At 39.6% G+C, this 15,582-nt stretch overlaps 2 protein-coding genes and 1 pseudogene across 12 annotated transcripts in view; 2 read left to right on the top strand and 1 right to left on the bottom strand.

Annotated features, from left to right (window-relative positions):
- Positions 1 to 15,582, bottom strand: part of LOC136845024 (longitudinals lacking protein, isoforms H/M/V-like) — a 345,912-nt gene that overhangs the window by 96,833 nt on the left and 233,497 nt on the right. The window lies entirely within an intron of this gene.
- Positions 181 to 3,170, top strand: LOC136844634 (uncharacterized; annotated as a pseudogene).
- On the top strand, positions 7,911 to 10,948 carry LOC136844633 (uncharacterized). The gene is given in 3 exon segments (XM_067113911.1): positions 7,911 to 7,931; positions 9,010 to 10,351; positions 10,354 to 10,948. Coding segments are annotated over 3 exon segments (1,908 nt in total). The 3' UTR covers positions 10,899 to 10,948.

Genomic DNA, 15,582 nt, shown 5'->3' with positions numbered 1-15,582 from the left:
GTCTCGGGCAGGTGAAGAAGCCACCTCCCTTCCCAGGTACAGCTGCTGCCCTCATGCCCTTCCAGGGACTCCTCTGGCTATAAAAGCATCCGAAGGCTTCCAACGGCACCTCACTCACTCAATCACTCGAGGGCCATTAGCATCGCTTGAAGGAATTCCGCCCTCCTGGCCATCCTCAGAATGGCCTCTTGGATTACCTTGGTAATATCACTTGACAAGGATAAGTTGGCATCTCTCTCTCTCTCTCTCTCTCTCTCTCTCTCTCTCTCTCTCTTCTCTCTCTCTCTTATATCGACAGTCCAGTTTATCCTAAAAAGAACTTAACTTCAATGACACCAGACAAATAATATCACTTTGGCCATCGAGTAAAAAGCAATAGGAAGCCTCTATACGGTGTTTCCAGATGCCTTTGAAAAGGCTTAAGGTTCTTTGATAATAACAAAACCACAGGAATGGATAACAAAATAAATCTGTAGAGATTTATTTTTTAAATATGCATGCAATACATAACTGTGGATTTGTTTCTCCGTTTTAAGACTCATGCCACTAAGATTATTTTCAATAAATTGCAGGGCAATATAAGCATTGTGTGATAAATTTACTCTTCAGATAGATGAGGCAGTTGATGCCATGAAAAAGACTCCAGAGTTACACAGTCACAGACACACACACACATTTTATATATATTTACATTTTATACAGGGTATATGTAATGTGTATAAACATGTATGTAAAATTTTTAGTTATGTTTATTAATGTACACGGAATATTCACAAAGTTTAATTGGTTAAATGACTGTCAATGGTTACTCTTGAAAGTGATACTGAAAAGAGCGGCCCAAAACTGCAAAAAATTGGGAAATATAAGAAATAAAAGAAATTTTAATCTTTGGGAAAATAAAACTTTGGGAAATATAAGAAATCAATAAATCTTTGGGAAATATAAGAAATCCGTAAATTTTTGGGAAATATAAGAAAACGTAAATCTTAGAGACGTTACTCATAACTTTGTACACAAAAATATCATATAAAAGAAAATAATTTAAATAACATCTTTGATTAAGCAACTTCATAGTAACTGTATGACTTACAAACATAATAGACCTTTAAGAGGTTTTCACTACTGACAGACACCACATTACTTTACAGTTTATAAGTGAAGCACAAAATAAACTCTGGCCGATCTCATTTACAGGCAGTGTTGGCTGCTCTGGCAGTTAGCACGCTCAGTTCTCCTGCACCAGATGCAGCTTACAACATACCTCAGGTTGGAACAGGAAGGCGTTCTCAATACTTCGTCCTTCATAGAGATGGAACTCACAAGTATGGTTATGACACTGGAAAGGGAGCCTTTGAGAGTGCCAAGTCTACTAAGGTTGGTCAACAAAAAGGAAGGTTTGGCTATGTTGACCCTGACGGCCATTCTGTGAATCTCCAATACACAGCTGGTGAGGCTGGTTTTGTCCCAACTGGAGCTCACCTCCCACAACCACATCCTGACTTCCATGCAGCCCATGCTGCTGCAAGGGCTCGTCCACCTTTTGTTGATCCTCTCGCTAACCCAAATGCTGATGCTTCTTACGGTTTCCAGTTTGCTGAAGAAGGACAAACAAGATCAGAGCAAAGTGATGCCTCTGGAAATGTCCGAGGATCTTACTCTTACACAGACGATGATGGAATCACAAGAACCTACTCTTACACTGCAGGTCGTGGTACTGGCTTTGTTGTAGAAGGCAATGACCTTCCACTCTCACCTAAGACTCCTCAATCTTCTGGCTCTACTCCAGCAGCTACTCGACATTCCTCCTCAGCAAGCAGAATTTCCTCTAGTGGCACAGCAAGTACATTCTCAGGATCATCATTGTCTACCTCACCCTCAGTCACAACTTACACATCACCTGCTGCATCTCCTTCACCATCTTCTTCTCCCCTGCTGCTGCTGGTGGTTCAACTGGAACATCTTTCCCTTCACAAACCTCATCTAACAATGATGGCTCTTACTCTTTCTCTTTCAATGCTGGTGACCATTCCCGTTCAGAATCTGCTGATGCTAACCTTAATGTACAGGGACAGTTTTCTTTTGTTGCTGATGATGGCGTCAGAAGAAGGGTTAATTATCGAGCTGGACCTAATACAGGATTCACTGCATCTGGAGATCATCTTCCAAGTGCCCCATCTTCAGCCACGCCTATCACTCGTCAAACACCTGCCTCTCAAGGAACCACAGGTGTATTAACTTACGCTGCCCCATCTGCTTCTTCTCCAGGCTCTGCCATTACCACATCCTCTAGCCAACAACCATCTCCTTCTGCTCTTCGACCCTCCTCTTCCTCAACTCCACATTTCCAAGAAGCTAATACTCGCAGCCAGTTGAGATCAGATGGAAGTTATTCTTTTGGATATGAAACATCCAGTCATTCAAGGAAGGAAGCAGGTGACACCAATAACAATGTTGACGGAGACTTTGCCTTTGTTGCTGATGATGGTCAACGACGACAGATCCAATATCAAGCTGGTTCTGACACTGGATTCATTGCTGAGGATCCCACATTCCAAAAGGTCCCATTGTCCCTGGTGCACCTTCAGGTCAACCTACAGGAAGGATTACACCTGTGCGAGAAGTCCCATTCATTGATCCACTAGCTAATTCCAATGCTGATGCCTCCTATAACTTTTGCCTTTGACTCTGAACAGTATTCACGATCAGAGACTGCAGATGCTGATGGTAATGTTAAGGAACTTACACTGTAGTAGATGACGATGGAACTCGACGCACAGTTCACTTCCGTGCTGGACAAGGAATTGGTTTTGAAACAAATGAAGTTTCCTCCTCAAAAGGACCTGCTCCATCTACTTCATCACATAGTGCAACCTCTTCCTCAGCAACGTCTCAGTCAGGAAAATTCTCCTCATCAGTGTCTTCCTCAGCAGCAACATCATCCTCTCATAGTGCAACATCATCTTCTGCTATAGTATACTCTGCTCCCTCTTCCCATCCATCTGCTCCAGAAAATTTCAGACTCACTCAGTATGATGCTTCAAAGAACCCAAACAAGTTTGGCTATGTTCTCACTTTCAATTAAGAAGACCTAAACATCTCCTCTCAAATGGCAATTTGAGTTGCAGTTTTCCTTCAAATGAAATTCTATATATCTTAACATGTAACACAGATCTGGCCTCTTTCTAGTCAACTTCAAGTTGCCATGCCATTTGTACAATCTACTGTATCATATTTTCATACAAATATAGCACCTGTGATACCATTAGAACTATAGTTATTGCAAATCAAAAATAACAATAAAAATATGCAGATTCATAAGCATTTAATATCCATACCTATTCACAGTTATAAACCCAAACACATCACAAGATAACTACTCAACATTAATTTCTTTGACATCCTAACTCAGCCACAGACATAGTAATATCACACATGCACAGAATGACACACTAACAAAACTACTTGCGGAACAAAAGATGAAAGATAGACGACCATTGGGACACACCCAGCACATGATGGAAAGATCACCTCCAGGTAACAACATATGCACACAGTATGGAAGATCCACACACAGACATCACACAAAACAAAGTTGTGTTCAGGGCAACCAGACAAGAGCAAAGAAGTCAACAGTGAAAACTAAAAGTCAACATACACAGTGAGTAATAACCATCGTATTCATATTTTCTTTGGCAAATAACTTTTCTGTTGGCACAGATCCTATCAGTGTTGTTAGGTTACAAGCTCTTACATCATCATAAATCATGATCTACAAGTCATTTTAGTGCTACAAACTGAAAACTCTACCAATCACAAAAAAAAACCTTTTCACATACTTTTAGAGAACCTTTGTCTGCTCCAATACAGACAATATAGAAAGCATTATTTGACAGTATGAATTCTTCTCTTTCTCTTATTAGTTTAACACCCCAGTTGGGGTCAATCTTTTTAAAGAGCCTCCTCCAACTGTTCCTATTTATAAAGTCTAAATTACCCACTACAATTCAGTACCAAGTACATGACGACTTAATCTAAACCATCACACTTTATTACTCCTGAAACTCACAGCTTTGGTGTTCCCAAGGTCTATTTCCGTCCACTCAGAGTCTTCTGTGAATGCATGCATGTACTAGTAATAGTAGTAGTAGTAGTTGGGATTTGTTTAAGCATATTTTTTCCCTGTACCATATGATTACGATCAATTTTTTCCTATCTTAAATTTCCCCTTTAGACGGATCTGTGCCTGATAAAACATTGGCTATTAATTCCACTTCATCATCCTGATATGGCTGCCGCAAAAGTTGACACCAAGGAGACAACAAAGGTACCAACTGCCCGCTGCTAATGAAGTGCTGTAAAAACTCACAGCATCTCTGCTGCGCCTTCAAACCTGCTCACATGCTGGAATTTCTTCTTTCATTTACTAGCCAGTTACAGCAACTTGACACAGCTCACAGTTGTTAGGTCCGTAGATCTCTCCCGGAATACTGAGCCAACCCAGCTGTGATGGGGTCAAGAAAGGTGGGCGTGGAACTAGCAACATAACCCTACATGAACCCGAATCAAGGATTATTTACATCTAAAAATAAAATACTTCGAAATAATCTCACGATTATGTTGACAAATACCGTAACATTTTTCTAGTATCAATAACCCTAGCTGTTCCAATCATATCTCTCTCTCTCTCTCTCTCTCTCTCTCTCTCTCTCTCTCTCTCTCTCATCTGTCATCTCTCGTCACTGTCATCCAATTCTTTATTGCTCTACAGAAACGAGCAGTAACATTTCCTATAATCATATGTTTCCTTAATCTTCCTCTTCAAAATCAAATAAGAAAGGAACCTCCATAAGCAATGCAAATACACATTAATAACTTTTAATCATGATTACCTCTTGAGTTCATTCAGTCTCAATAAACATTAAACAGCTGCATATGAGAACAGCTGATAAATTCATTCAATATCATATACTGTATATGTCACACTGCCATGTTCAAATGCATATTTGATTACAATTATATTTTTTATTACAATTATATTTTATATGGGATGCAAATTCCTCCTGTGTCATAGAGGTCTGATAACCATCTGATAAAATTACCCACATGTTCATCCAAATTGCAGTATATATAAATTAATAATGCTACAGTTTAATCTTAGTCAACAACATTTCAGCTAACTTCAACCATTTTCTAGCGGAAAATTAAGTCTACTGTACAGTCACTGGTGGCATAAAAGAAATCTGGACCAGTGCACAGATACTGCCAAACACGCCTCTCCATGTTAACAGGAAAAAAGATGCAATCCATTCTTGATCAATTTTATACAAGTCAGCTACTAAATACCTACTAAATTCCTGAGTTATTTCGTCGGTTTTCGTTATCGACGAACAACAAAGGACACAGACCAAAGCGGAACAATTCCAGACGATCCAGACCTTTTACCATACCAGGGCCGGGCAAATGTTGACAAGACACTTGATATGGCACAACACCTGACAGCAAACGAAACATTCTAACGGGTTGGCCAACATTCAGTCATGACGACAATCATTTTGGACAGAAGCAACAAGGATCTTCCAGTCACAATAAAATAACAACAAACTTTACGTTCACAGAGAATGAACAATTTTCATTTTCTACGTCACTGACTGGAATGGTTTCTCCTAAACAGAACCTCATTCTGGGGAAAAACTTTTTTTTCAGAATACTGTTCTTTCTGGGATAGGGCAAACACCACAGTGAATCAGCATATAAATTCGAATGCAATATAGACATCACTGAAACAAAGTCGAATGACTTACAGCCAGATTTTCAAGAATATTTATCATTATTGTCTTCTTGCATTGTATGAACGCCCATTCTCAACAGAACTGAAGTACAATTGTGTCACAGTTGCCGCAGAAGCCAGCCCTTTCCCAAATATCAACACTGCTGATCTTATTCAAGAAACTTGTTGCTTAAAATTTCTTTGAGGGGGAAAAGTCAAATTACATTTTATGCACAAACTGCATAACTGACAAATTATGCTTTTAATTATTCATTTCTGACACATAAACGCTGTGTCATTTTCTACATGACACGGACCTACTTAATTATTACATCCACACTGTTACCAACTGGCTGAAATGCCTGTTACCATTAACAATATAACAAATATTTTCATTCATAGCAATATATGTTTGCAACATGCTTTGCAATGTCAGCAAATCTATAGCAGACACAATGCCATATGCATTAATAATCATATTTTGATCTTATGCAAACAACAAGAGGAGGAAATGCTAAAGAAAAAGAAAATCGAGAGAAACTCGGCAAGTTTTTTGGGGACAAATCCTGCCCGTCCACAGAACACCTTCCCTGAGGGTGATGTTATGCAGCTCAAGCATTCCTTCCATCCAAGGAAAACCCAATTTATCAAAATTGTTTCCCACAAGGACTTCGCCAGCACGTCCTTCGTCAATCATACGATGCAAACTTGAGAGAGAGAGAGAGAGAGAGAGAGAGAGAGAGAGAGAGAGAGAGAGAGAGAGAGAGAGAGAGAGAGAGAATTCAACATCTAAATTTCCCTTCCACAAAGAAGAAGCTAGTCAATTACTTGAGATGTTCAAACACTGACTTCCTTAGTATCTCCACTTATTCGCCTATTCTGTAAGTCACTTATTGTCTCCTGCTCCCAAATACATAAACAATTGAACTGCTTCTGTTCTTCAATGTATATCAACGTTCGAACTCCATCTCCTGGTTTCCATTTATCCCCTTAACCTTTCTTTTATTCCCATTTAGCCTCAACTTGATCCTCTTAATAACGCCTTAAAACCTTTCATAGTTTTGGCAGCTGCTCTTCACTTCAGTCGTGCAGTACTATATAATACGGAAACAAATGCCAGTCAACACTCCATCGAAGACTCAATACCTTATCTCAAAACTTTCATACTGCGTCAAATATCCTTTACCTACACTTGTTACATCACTCCATCAATATCAAATAGCCATGGAGGAAACACATACTTGTTTCAGAGCCATATTCACACCTCTATCATACAAACCTTTTATTCCATACATCCTTTACCTCCTTTTCTCTGTCTCTCCGTCGCAACATTCATCTAGGTCCAGCTATACCACATACACCTTTTAACAGTAGTATTAATCTTGACCTCCAACTGTCCCTCAAAACACTTGAGCTCCATTTCTCTTCTTTGTCTACACTCTTCCCATATCCATCTCTTTGCCACTTTAATTACCATCTCAATCGAAATCCTTACTCTTTCCTTCATACAAATAGTCACAATATGCACCTAGATTTTGTACACTAATCTACTATAATTGCACATACACACACACATACTTATATGTAAACATACATTTGTGAGTGAAGTGTAAATCTCTTCACTGAGAATGAACATAATTTAAGGCATAAAAAAGGTCTCCTTTTCCCCACTAAAATTCAGAACCGAGTAAACTATTTATATTAATATCTGGGCTGAGACACAAACACCAAAGAGGCCGACTTTATCACAATAAAAATCAGACGAAAACGGCGACGGGTTCTCTCTCTCTCTCTCTCTCTCTCTCTCTCTCTCTCTCTCTCTCTCTCTCTCTCTCTCTCTCTCTCTCTCTCGAATTCCAAGCCTCATCCATCTCAAATATTTCAAACGAGAAGAAAGGTATCATCATGGAAGATCTGCGTGATCTATTTACTGGCCATTCCAGGGTACGAGGGGATCTGGGCATCGGGCCTCGGGCAGGTGAAGAAGCCACCTCCCTTCCCAGGTACAGCTGCTGCCCTCATGCCCTTCCAGGGACTCCTCTGGCTATAAAAGCATCCGAAGGCTTCCAACGGCACCTCACTCACTCACTCGAGGGCCATCAGCATCGCTTGAAGGAATTCCGCCCTCCTGGCCATCCTCAGAATGGCCTCTTGGATTACCTTGGTAATATCACTTGACGAGGATAAGTTGGCATCTCTCTCTCTCTCTCTCTCTCTCTCTCTCTCTCTCTCTCTCTCTCTCTCTCTCTCTCTCTAAGTTCTTCATGTTATCTTTATCGACCGTCCAGTTTATCCTCAAAAAGAACTTAACTTCAATGACACCAGACAAATAATATCACTTTGGCCATCGAGTAAAAAGCAATAGGAAGCCTCTATACGGTGTTTCCAGATGCCCTTTTGAAAAGGCTTAAGGTTCTTTGATAATGTGGGAAATGGAGAAACAAAACCACAGGTACGTATATGGCACATATTTACAAAATAAATCTGTAGAGATTTATTTTGTATAAATATGCACCAATACATAACTGTGGATTTGTTTTCTCGTTTAAGACTCATGCCACTAAGATTATTTTGAATAAATTGCAGCAACGTAAGCATTGTGTGATAAATTTACTCTTCAGATAGATGAGGCAGTTGATGCCATGTAAAAGACTCCAGAGTTACACAGTCACAGACACACACATTTTATATATATATTTACATTTTATACAGGGTATATGTAATGTGTATAAACATGTATGTAAAATTTTTAGTTATGTTTTATTAATGTACACGGAATATTCACAAAGTTTAATTGGTTAAAGGACTGTCAATGGTTACTCTTGGAAGTGATACTCAAAAGAGCGGCCCAAAACTGCAAAATTTTAATTGGGAAATATAAGAAATCCGTAAATCTTTGGGAAATATAAGAAATCCGTAAATCTTTGGGAAATATAAAAATACGTAAATCTTTGGGAAATATAAGAAATCCGTAAATCTTTGGGAAATATAAGAAATCCGTAAATCTTTGGGAAATATAAAAAATACGTAAATCTTAGAGACGTTACTCATAACTTTGTACACAAAAATATCATATAAAAGAAAATAATTTAAATAACATCTTTGATTAAGCAACTTCATAGTAACTGTATGACTTACAAACATAATAGACCATCAAGAGAATTTCACTAGTGACAGACACCACATTACTTTACAGTTTATAAGTGAAGCACAAAATAAACTCTGGCCGATCTCATTTACAGGCAGTGTTGGCTGCTCTGGCAGTTAGCACGCTCAGTTCTCCTGCACCAGATGCAGCTTACAACATACCTCAGGTTGGAACAGGAAGGCGTTCTCAATACTTCGTCCTTCATAGAGATGGAACTCACAAGTATGGTTATGACACTGGAAAGGGAGCCTTTGAGAGTGCCAAGTCTACTAGGGTTGGTCAACAGAAAGGAAGGTTTGGCTATGTTGACCCTGACGGCCATTCTGTGAATCTCCAATACACAGCTGGTGAGGCTGGTTTTGTCCCAACTGGAGCTCACCTCCCACAACCACATCCTGACTTCCATGCAGCCCATGCTGCTGCAAGGGCTCGTCCACCTTTTGTTGATCCTCTCGCTAACCCAAATGCTGATGCTTCTTACGGTTTCCAGTTTGCTGAAGAAGGACAAACAAGATCAGAGCAAAGTGATGCCGCTGGAAATGTCCGAGGATCTTACTCTTACACAGACGATGATGGAATCACAAGAACCTACTCTTACACTGCAGGTCGTGGTACTGGCTTTGTTGTAGAAGGCAATGACCTTCCACTCTCACCTAAGACTCCTCAATCTTCTGGCTCTACTCCAGCAGCTACTCGACGTTCCTCCTCAGCAAGCAGAATTTCCTCTAGTGGTACGGCAAGTACATTCTCAGGATCTTCACTGTCTACCTCACCCTCAGTCACAACTTACACATCACCTGCTGCATCTCCTTCACCATCTTCTTCTCCCGCTGCTGCTGCTGGTGGTTCAACTGGAACATCTTCCCCTTCACAAACCTCATCTAACAATGATGGCTCTTACTCTTTCTCTTTCAATGCTGGTGACCATTCCCGTTCAGAATCTGCTGATGCTAACCTTAATGTACAGGGACAGTTTTCTTTTGTTGCTGATGATGGCGTCAGAAGAAGGGTTAATTATCGAGCTGGACCTAATACAGGATTCACTGCATCTGGAGATCATCTTCCAAGTGCCCCATCTTCAACCACACCTATCACTCGTCAAACACCTGCCTCTCAAGGAACCACAGGTGTATTAACTTACGCTGCCCCATCTGCTTCTTCTCCAGGCTCTGCCATTACCACATCCTCTAGCCAACAACCATCTCCTTCTGCTCTTCGACCCTCCTCTTCCTCAACTCCACATTTCCAAGAAGCTAATACTCGCAGCCAGTTGAGATCAGATGGAAGTTATTCTTTTGGATATGAAACATCCAGTCATTCAAGGAAGGAAGCAGGTGACACCAATAACAATGTTGACGGAGACTTTGCCTTTGTTGCTGATGATGGTCAACGACGACAGATCCAATATCAAGCTGGTTCTGACACTGGATTCATTGCTGAGGATCCCACATTCCAAAAGGTCCCATTGTCCCTGGTGCACCTTCAGGTCAACCTACAGGAAGGATTACACCTGTGCGAGAAGTCCCATTCATTGATCCACTAGCTAATTCCAATGCTGATGCCTCCTATAACTTTGCCTTTGACTCTGAACAGTATTCACGATCAGAGACTGCAGATGCTGATGGTAATGTTAAGGGAACTTACACTGTAGTAGATGATGATGGAACTCGACGCACAGTTCACTTCCGTGCTGGACAAGGAATTGGTTTTGAAACAAATGAAGTTTCCTCCTCAAAAGGACCTGCTCCATCTACTTCATCACATAGTGCAACCTCTTCCTCAGCAACGTCTCAGTCAGGAAAATTCTCCTCATCAGTGTCTTCCTCAGCAGCAACATCATCCTCTCATAGTGCAACATCATCTTCTGCTATAGTATACTCTGCTCCCTCTTCCCATCCATCTGCTCCAGAAAATTTCAGACTCACTCAGTATGATGCTTCAAAGAACCCAAACAAGTTTGGCTATGTTCTAACTTTCAATTAAGAAGACCTAAACATCTCCTCTCAAATGGCAATTTGAGTTGCAGTTTTCCTTCAAATGAAATTCTATATATCTTAACATGTAACACAGATCTGGCCTCTTTCTAGTCAACTTCAAATTGCCATGCCATTTGTACAATCTACTGTATCATATTTTTTTACAATTATAGCACCTATGATACCAATAGAACTATAGTTATTGCAAATCAAAAATAACAATAAAAATATGCAGATTCATAAGCATTTATTATCCATACCTATTCACAGTTATAAACCCAAACACATCACAAGATAACTACTCAACATTAATTTCTTTGACATCCTAACTCAGCCACAGACATAGTAATATCACACATGCACAGAATGACACACTAACAAAAGTACTTGTGGAAGAAAAGATGAAAGGTAGACGACCAGTGGGACACACCCAGCACATGATGGAAAGATCACCTCCAGGTAACAACATATGCACACAGTATGGAAGATCCACACACAGACATCACACAAAACAAAGTTGTGTCCAGGGCAACCAGACAAGAGCAAAGAAGTCAACAGTGAAAACTAAAAGTCAACATACACAGTGAGTAATAACCATCGTATTCATATTTTCTTTGGCAAATAACTTTTCCATTGGCACAGATCCTCTCAGTATTGTTAGGTTACAAGCTCTTACTTCATCATAAATCATGATCTACAAGTCATTTTAGTGCTACAAACTGAAAACTCTACCAATCACAAAAAAAAAAACCTTTTCACATACTTTTAGAGAACCTTTGTCTGCTCCAATACAGACAATATAGAAAGCATTATTTGACAGTATGAATTCTTCTCTTTCTCTTATTAGTTTAACCCCCAGTTGGGGTCAATCTTTTAAAGAGCCTCCTCCAACTGTTCCTATTTTATAAAGTCTAAATTACCCACTACAATTCAGTACCAAGTACATGACGACTTAATCTAAACCATCACACTTTATTACTCCTGAAACTCACAGCTTTGTGTGTTCCCAAGGTCTATTTCCGTCCACTCAGAGTCTTCTGTGAATGCATGCATGTACTAGTAATAGTAGTAGTAGTAGTTGGGATTTGTTTAAGCATATTTTTTCCCTGTACCATATGATTACGATCAATTTTTTCCTATCTTAAATTTCCCCTTTAGACGGATCTGTGCCTGATAAAACATTGGCTATTAATTCCACTTCATCATCCTGATATGGCTGCCGAAAAAGTTGACACCAAGGAGACAACAAAAGGTACCAACTGCCCGCTGCTAATGAAGTGCTGTAAATGTAACTCACAGCATCTCTGCTGCGTGTTCAAACCTGCTCACATGCTGGAATTTCTTCTTTCATTTACTAGCCAGTTACAGCAACTTGACACAGCTCACAGTTGTTAGGTCCGTAGATCTCTCCCGGAATACTGAGCCAACCCAGCTGTGATGGGGTCAAGAAAGGTGGGCGTGGAACTAGCAACATAACCCTACATGAACCCGAATCAAGGATTATTTACATCTAAAAATAAAATACTTCGAAATAATCTCACGATTATGTTGACAAATACCGTAACATTTTTCTAGTATCAATAACCCTAGCTGTTCCAAATCTCTCTCTCTCTCTCTCTCTCTCTCTCTCTCTCTCTCTCTCTCTCTCTCTCTCATCTCTCTCTCTCTCTCTGTCACTGTCATCCAATTCTTTATTGCTCTACAGAAACGAGCAGTAACATTTCCTATAATCATATGTTTCCTTAATCTTCCTCTTCAAAATCAAATAAGAAAGGAACCTCCATAAGCAATGCAAATACACATTAATAATTTTTAATCATGATTACGTCTTGAGATCATTCAATCTCAATAAACATTAAACAGCTGCATATGAGAACAGCTGATAAATTCATTCAATATCATATACTGTATATGTCACACTGCCATGTTCAAATGCATATTTGATTACAATTATAGTTTTTATTATAATTATATTTTATATGGGCTGCAAATTCCTCCCGTGTCATAGAGGTCTGATAACCATCTGATAAAATTACCCACAAGTTCATCCAAATTGCAGTATAAATTAATAATGCTACAGTTTAATCTTAGTCAACAACATTTCAGCTCACTTCAATCATTTTCTAGCGGAAAATTAAGTCTACTGTACAGTCACTGGTGGCATAAAAGAAATCTTGACCAGTGCACAGATACTGCCAAACACGCCTCTCCATGTTAACAGGAAAAAGATGCAATCCATTCTTGATCAATTTTATACAAGTCAGCTGCTAAATACCTACTAAATTCCTGAGTTATTTCGTCGGTTTTCGTTATCGACGAACAACAAAGGACACAGACCAAAGCGGAACAATTCCAGACGATCCAGACCTTTTACCATACCAGGGCCGGGCAAATGTTGACAAGACACTTGATATGGTACAACACCTGACAGCAAACGAAACATTCTAACGGGTTGGCCAACATTCAGTCAAGACGACAATCATTGTGGACAGAAGCAACAAGGATCTTCCAGTCACAATAAAATCACAACAAACTTTATGTTCACAGAGAATGAACAATTTTCATTATTCTCCGTCACTGACTGGAATGGTTTCTCCTAAACAGAACCTCATTCTAGGGAAAAACTTTTTTCAGAATTCTTGTTCTTTCTGCGATAGGGCAAACACCACAGTGAACAAGCACAGAAATTCGAATGCAATATGGACATCACTGAAACAAAGTCGAATGACTTACAGCCAGATTTTCAAGAATATTTATCATTATTGTCTTCTTGCATTGTATGAACGCCCATTCTCAACAGAACTGAAGTACAATTGTGTCACAATGGCCGCAGAAGCCAGCCCTTTCCCAAATATCAATACAGCTGATCTTATTCAAGAAACTTGTTGCTTAAAATTTCTTTGAGGGGGAAAAGTCAAATTACATTTTATGCACAAACTGCATAACTGACAAATTATGCTTTTAATTATTCATTTCTGACACATAAATGCTGTGTCATTTTCTACATGACACGGACCTACTTAATTATTACATCCACACTGTTACCAACTGACTGAAATGCCTGTTACCATTAACAATATAACAAATATTTTCATTCATAGCAACATATGTTTGCAACATGCTTTGCAACATCAGCAAATCTATAGCAGACACAATGCCACATGCACTAATAATCATATTTTGATCTTATGCAAACAACAAGAGGAGGAAATACTAAAGAAAAAGAAAATCGAGAGAAACTCGGCAAGTTTTTTGGGGACAAATCCTGCCCGTCCACAGAACACCTTCCCCGAGGGTGATGTTATGCAACTCAAGCGTTCCTTCCCATCCAAGGAAAACACAGTATATCAAAATTGTTTCCCACAAGGACTTCGCCAGCACGTCCTTCGTCAATCATACGATGCAAACTTGAGAGAGAGAGAGAGAGAGAGAGAGAGAGAGAGAGAGAGAGAGAGAGAGAGAGAGAGAGAGAGAGAGAGAGAGAATTCAACATCTAAATTTCCCTTCCACAAAGAAGAAGCTAGTCAATTACTTGAGATGTTCAAACACTGACTTCCTTAGTATCTCCACTTATTCGCCTATTCTGTAAGTCACTTATTGTCTCCTGCTCCCAAATACATAAACAATTGAACTGCTTCTGTTCTTCAATGTATATCAACGTTCGAACTCCATCTCCTGGTTTCCATTTATCCCCTTAACCTTTCTTTTATTCCCATTTAGCCTCAACTTGATCCTCTTAATACCGCCTTAAAACCTTTCATACTTTTGCCAGCTGCTCTTCACTTCTGTCGTGCAGTACTATATAATACGGAAACAAATGCCAGTCAACACTCCATCGAAGACTCAATACCTTATCTCAAAACTTTCATACTGCGTCAAATATCCTTTACCTACACTTGTTACATCACTCCATCAATATCAAATAGCCATGGAGGAAACACATACTTGTTTCAGAGCCATATTCACACCTCTATCATACAAACCTTTTATTCCATACACCCTTTACCTCCTTTTCTCTGTCTCTCCGTCGCAACATTCATCTAGGTCCAGCTATACCACATTCAGCTTCCTGAAAACACTTGATCTCCATTTCTCTTCTTTATCTACACTCTTCCCCTGTCCATCTCTTTGTCACTTTAATTACCATCTCAATCGAAATCCTTACTCTTTCCTTCATACAAATAGTCACAATATGCACCTAGATTTTGTACACTAATCTACTATAATTGCACATACACACACACACACATACTTATATGTAAACATACATTTGTGAGTGAAGTGTAAATCTCTTCACTGAGAATGAACATAATTTAAGGCATAAAAAAGGTCTCCTTTTCCCCACTAAAATTCAGAAACGAGTAAACTATTTATATTAATATCTGGGCTGAGACACAAACACCAAAGAGGCCGACTTTATCACAATAAAAATCAGACGAAAACGGCGACGGGTTCTCTCTCTCTCTCTCTCTCTCTCTCTCTCTCTCTCTCTCTCTCTCTCTCTCTCTCTCTCTCTCTCGAATTCCAAGCCTCATCCATCTCAAATATTTCAAACGGGAAGAAAGGTATCATCATGGAAGATCTGCGTGATCTATTTACTGGCCATTCCAGGGTACGAGGGGATCTGGGCATCGGGCCTCGGGCAGGTGAAGAAGCCACCTCCCTTCCCAGGTACAGCTGCTGCCCTCATG

This window comes from Macrobrachium rosenbergii, chromosome 13 (genome assembly GCF_040412425.1).
Source record: "Macrobrachium rosenbergii isolate ZJJX-2024 chromosome 13, ASM4041242v1, whole genome shotgun sequence".
Taxonomy (NCBI): domain Eukaryota; kingdom Metazoa; phylum Arthropoda; class Malacostraca; order Decapoda; family Palaemonidae; genus Macrobrachium; species Macrobrachium rosenbergii.
Note: the sequence above shows the minus strand (reverse complement) of the source record. Positions and strands in the feature narration are given on the sequence as shown.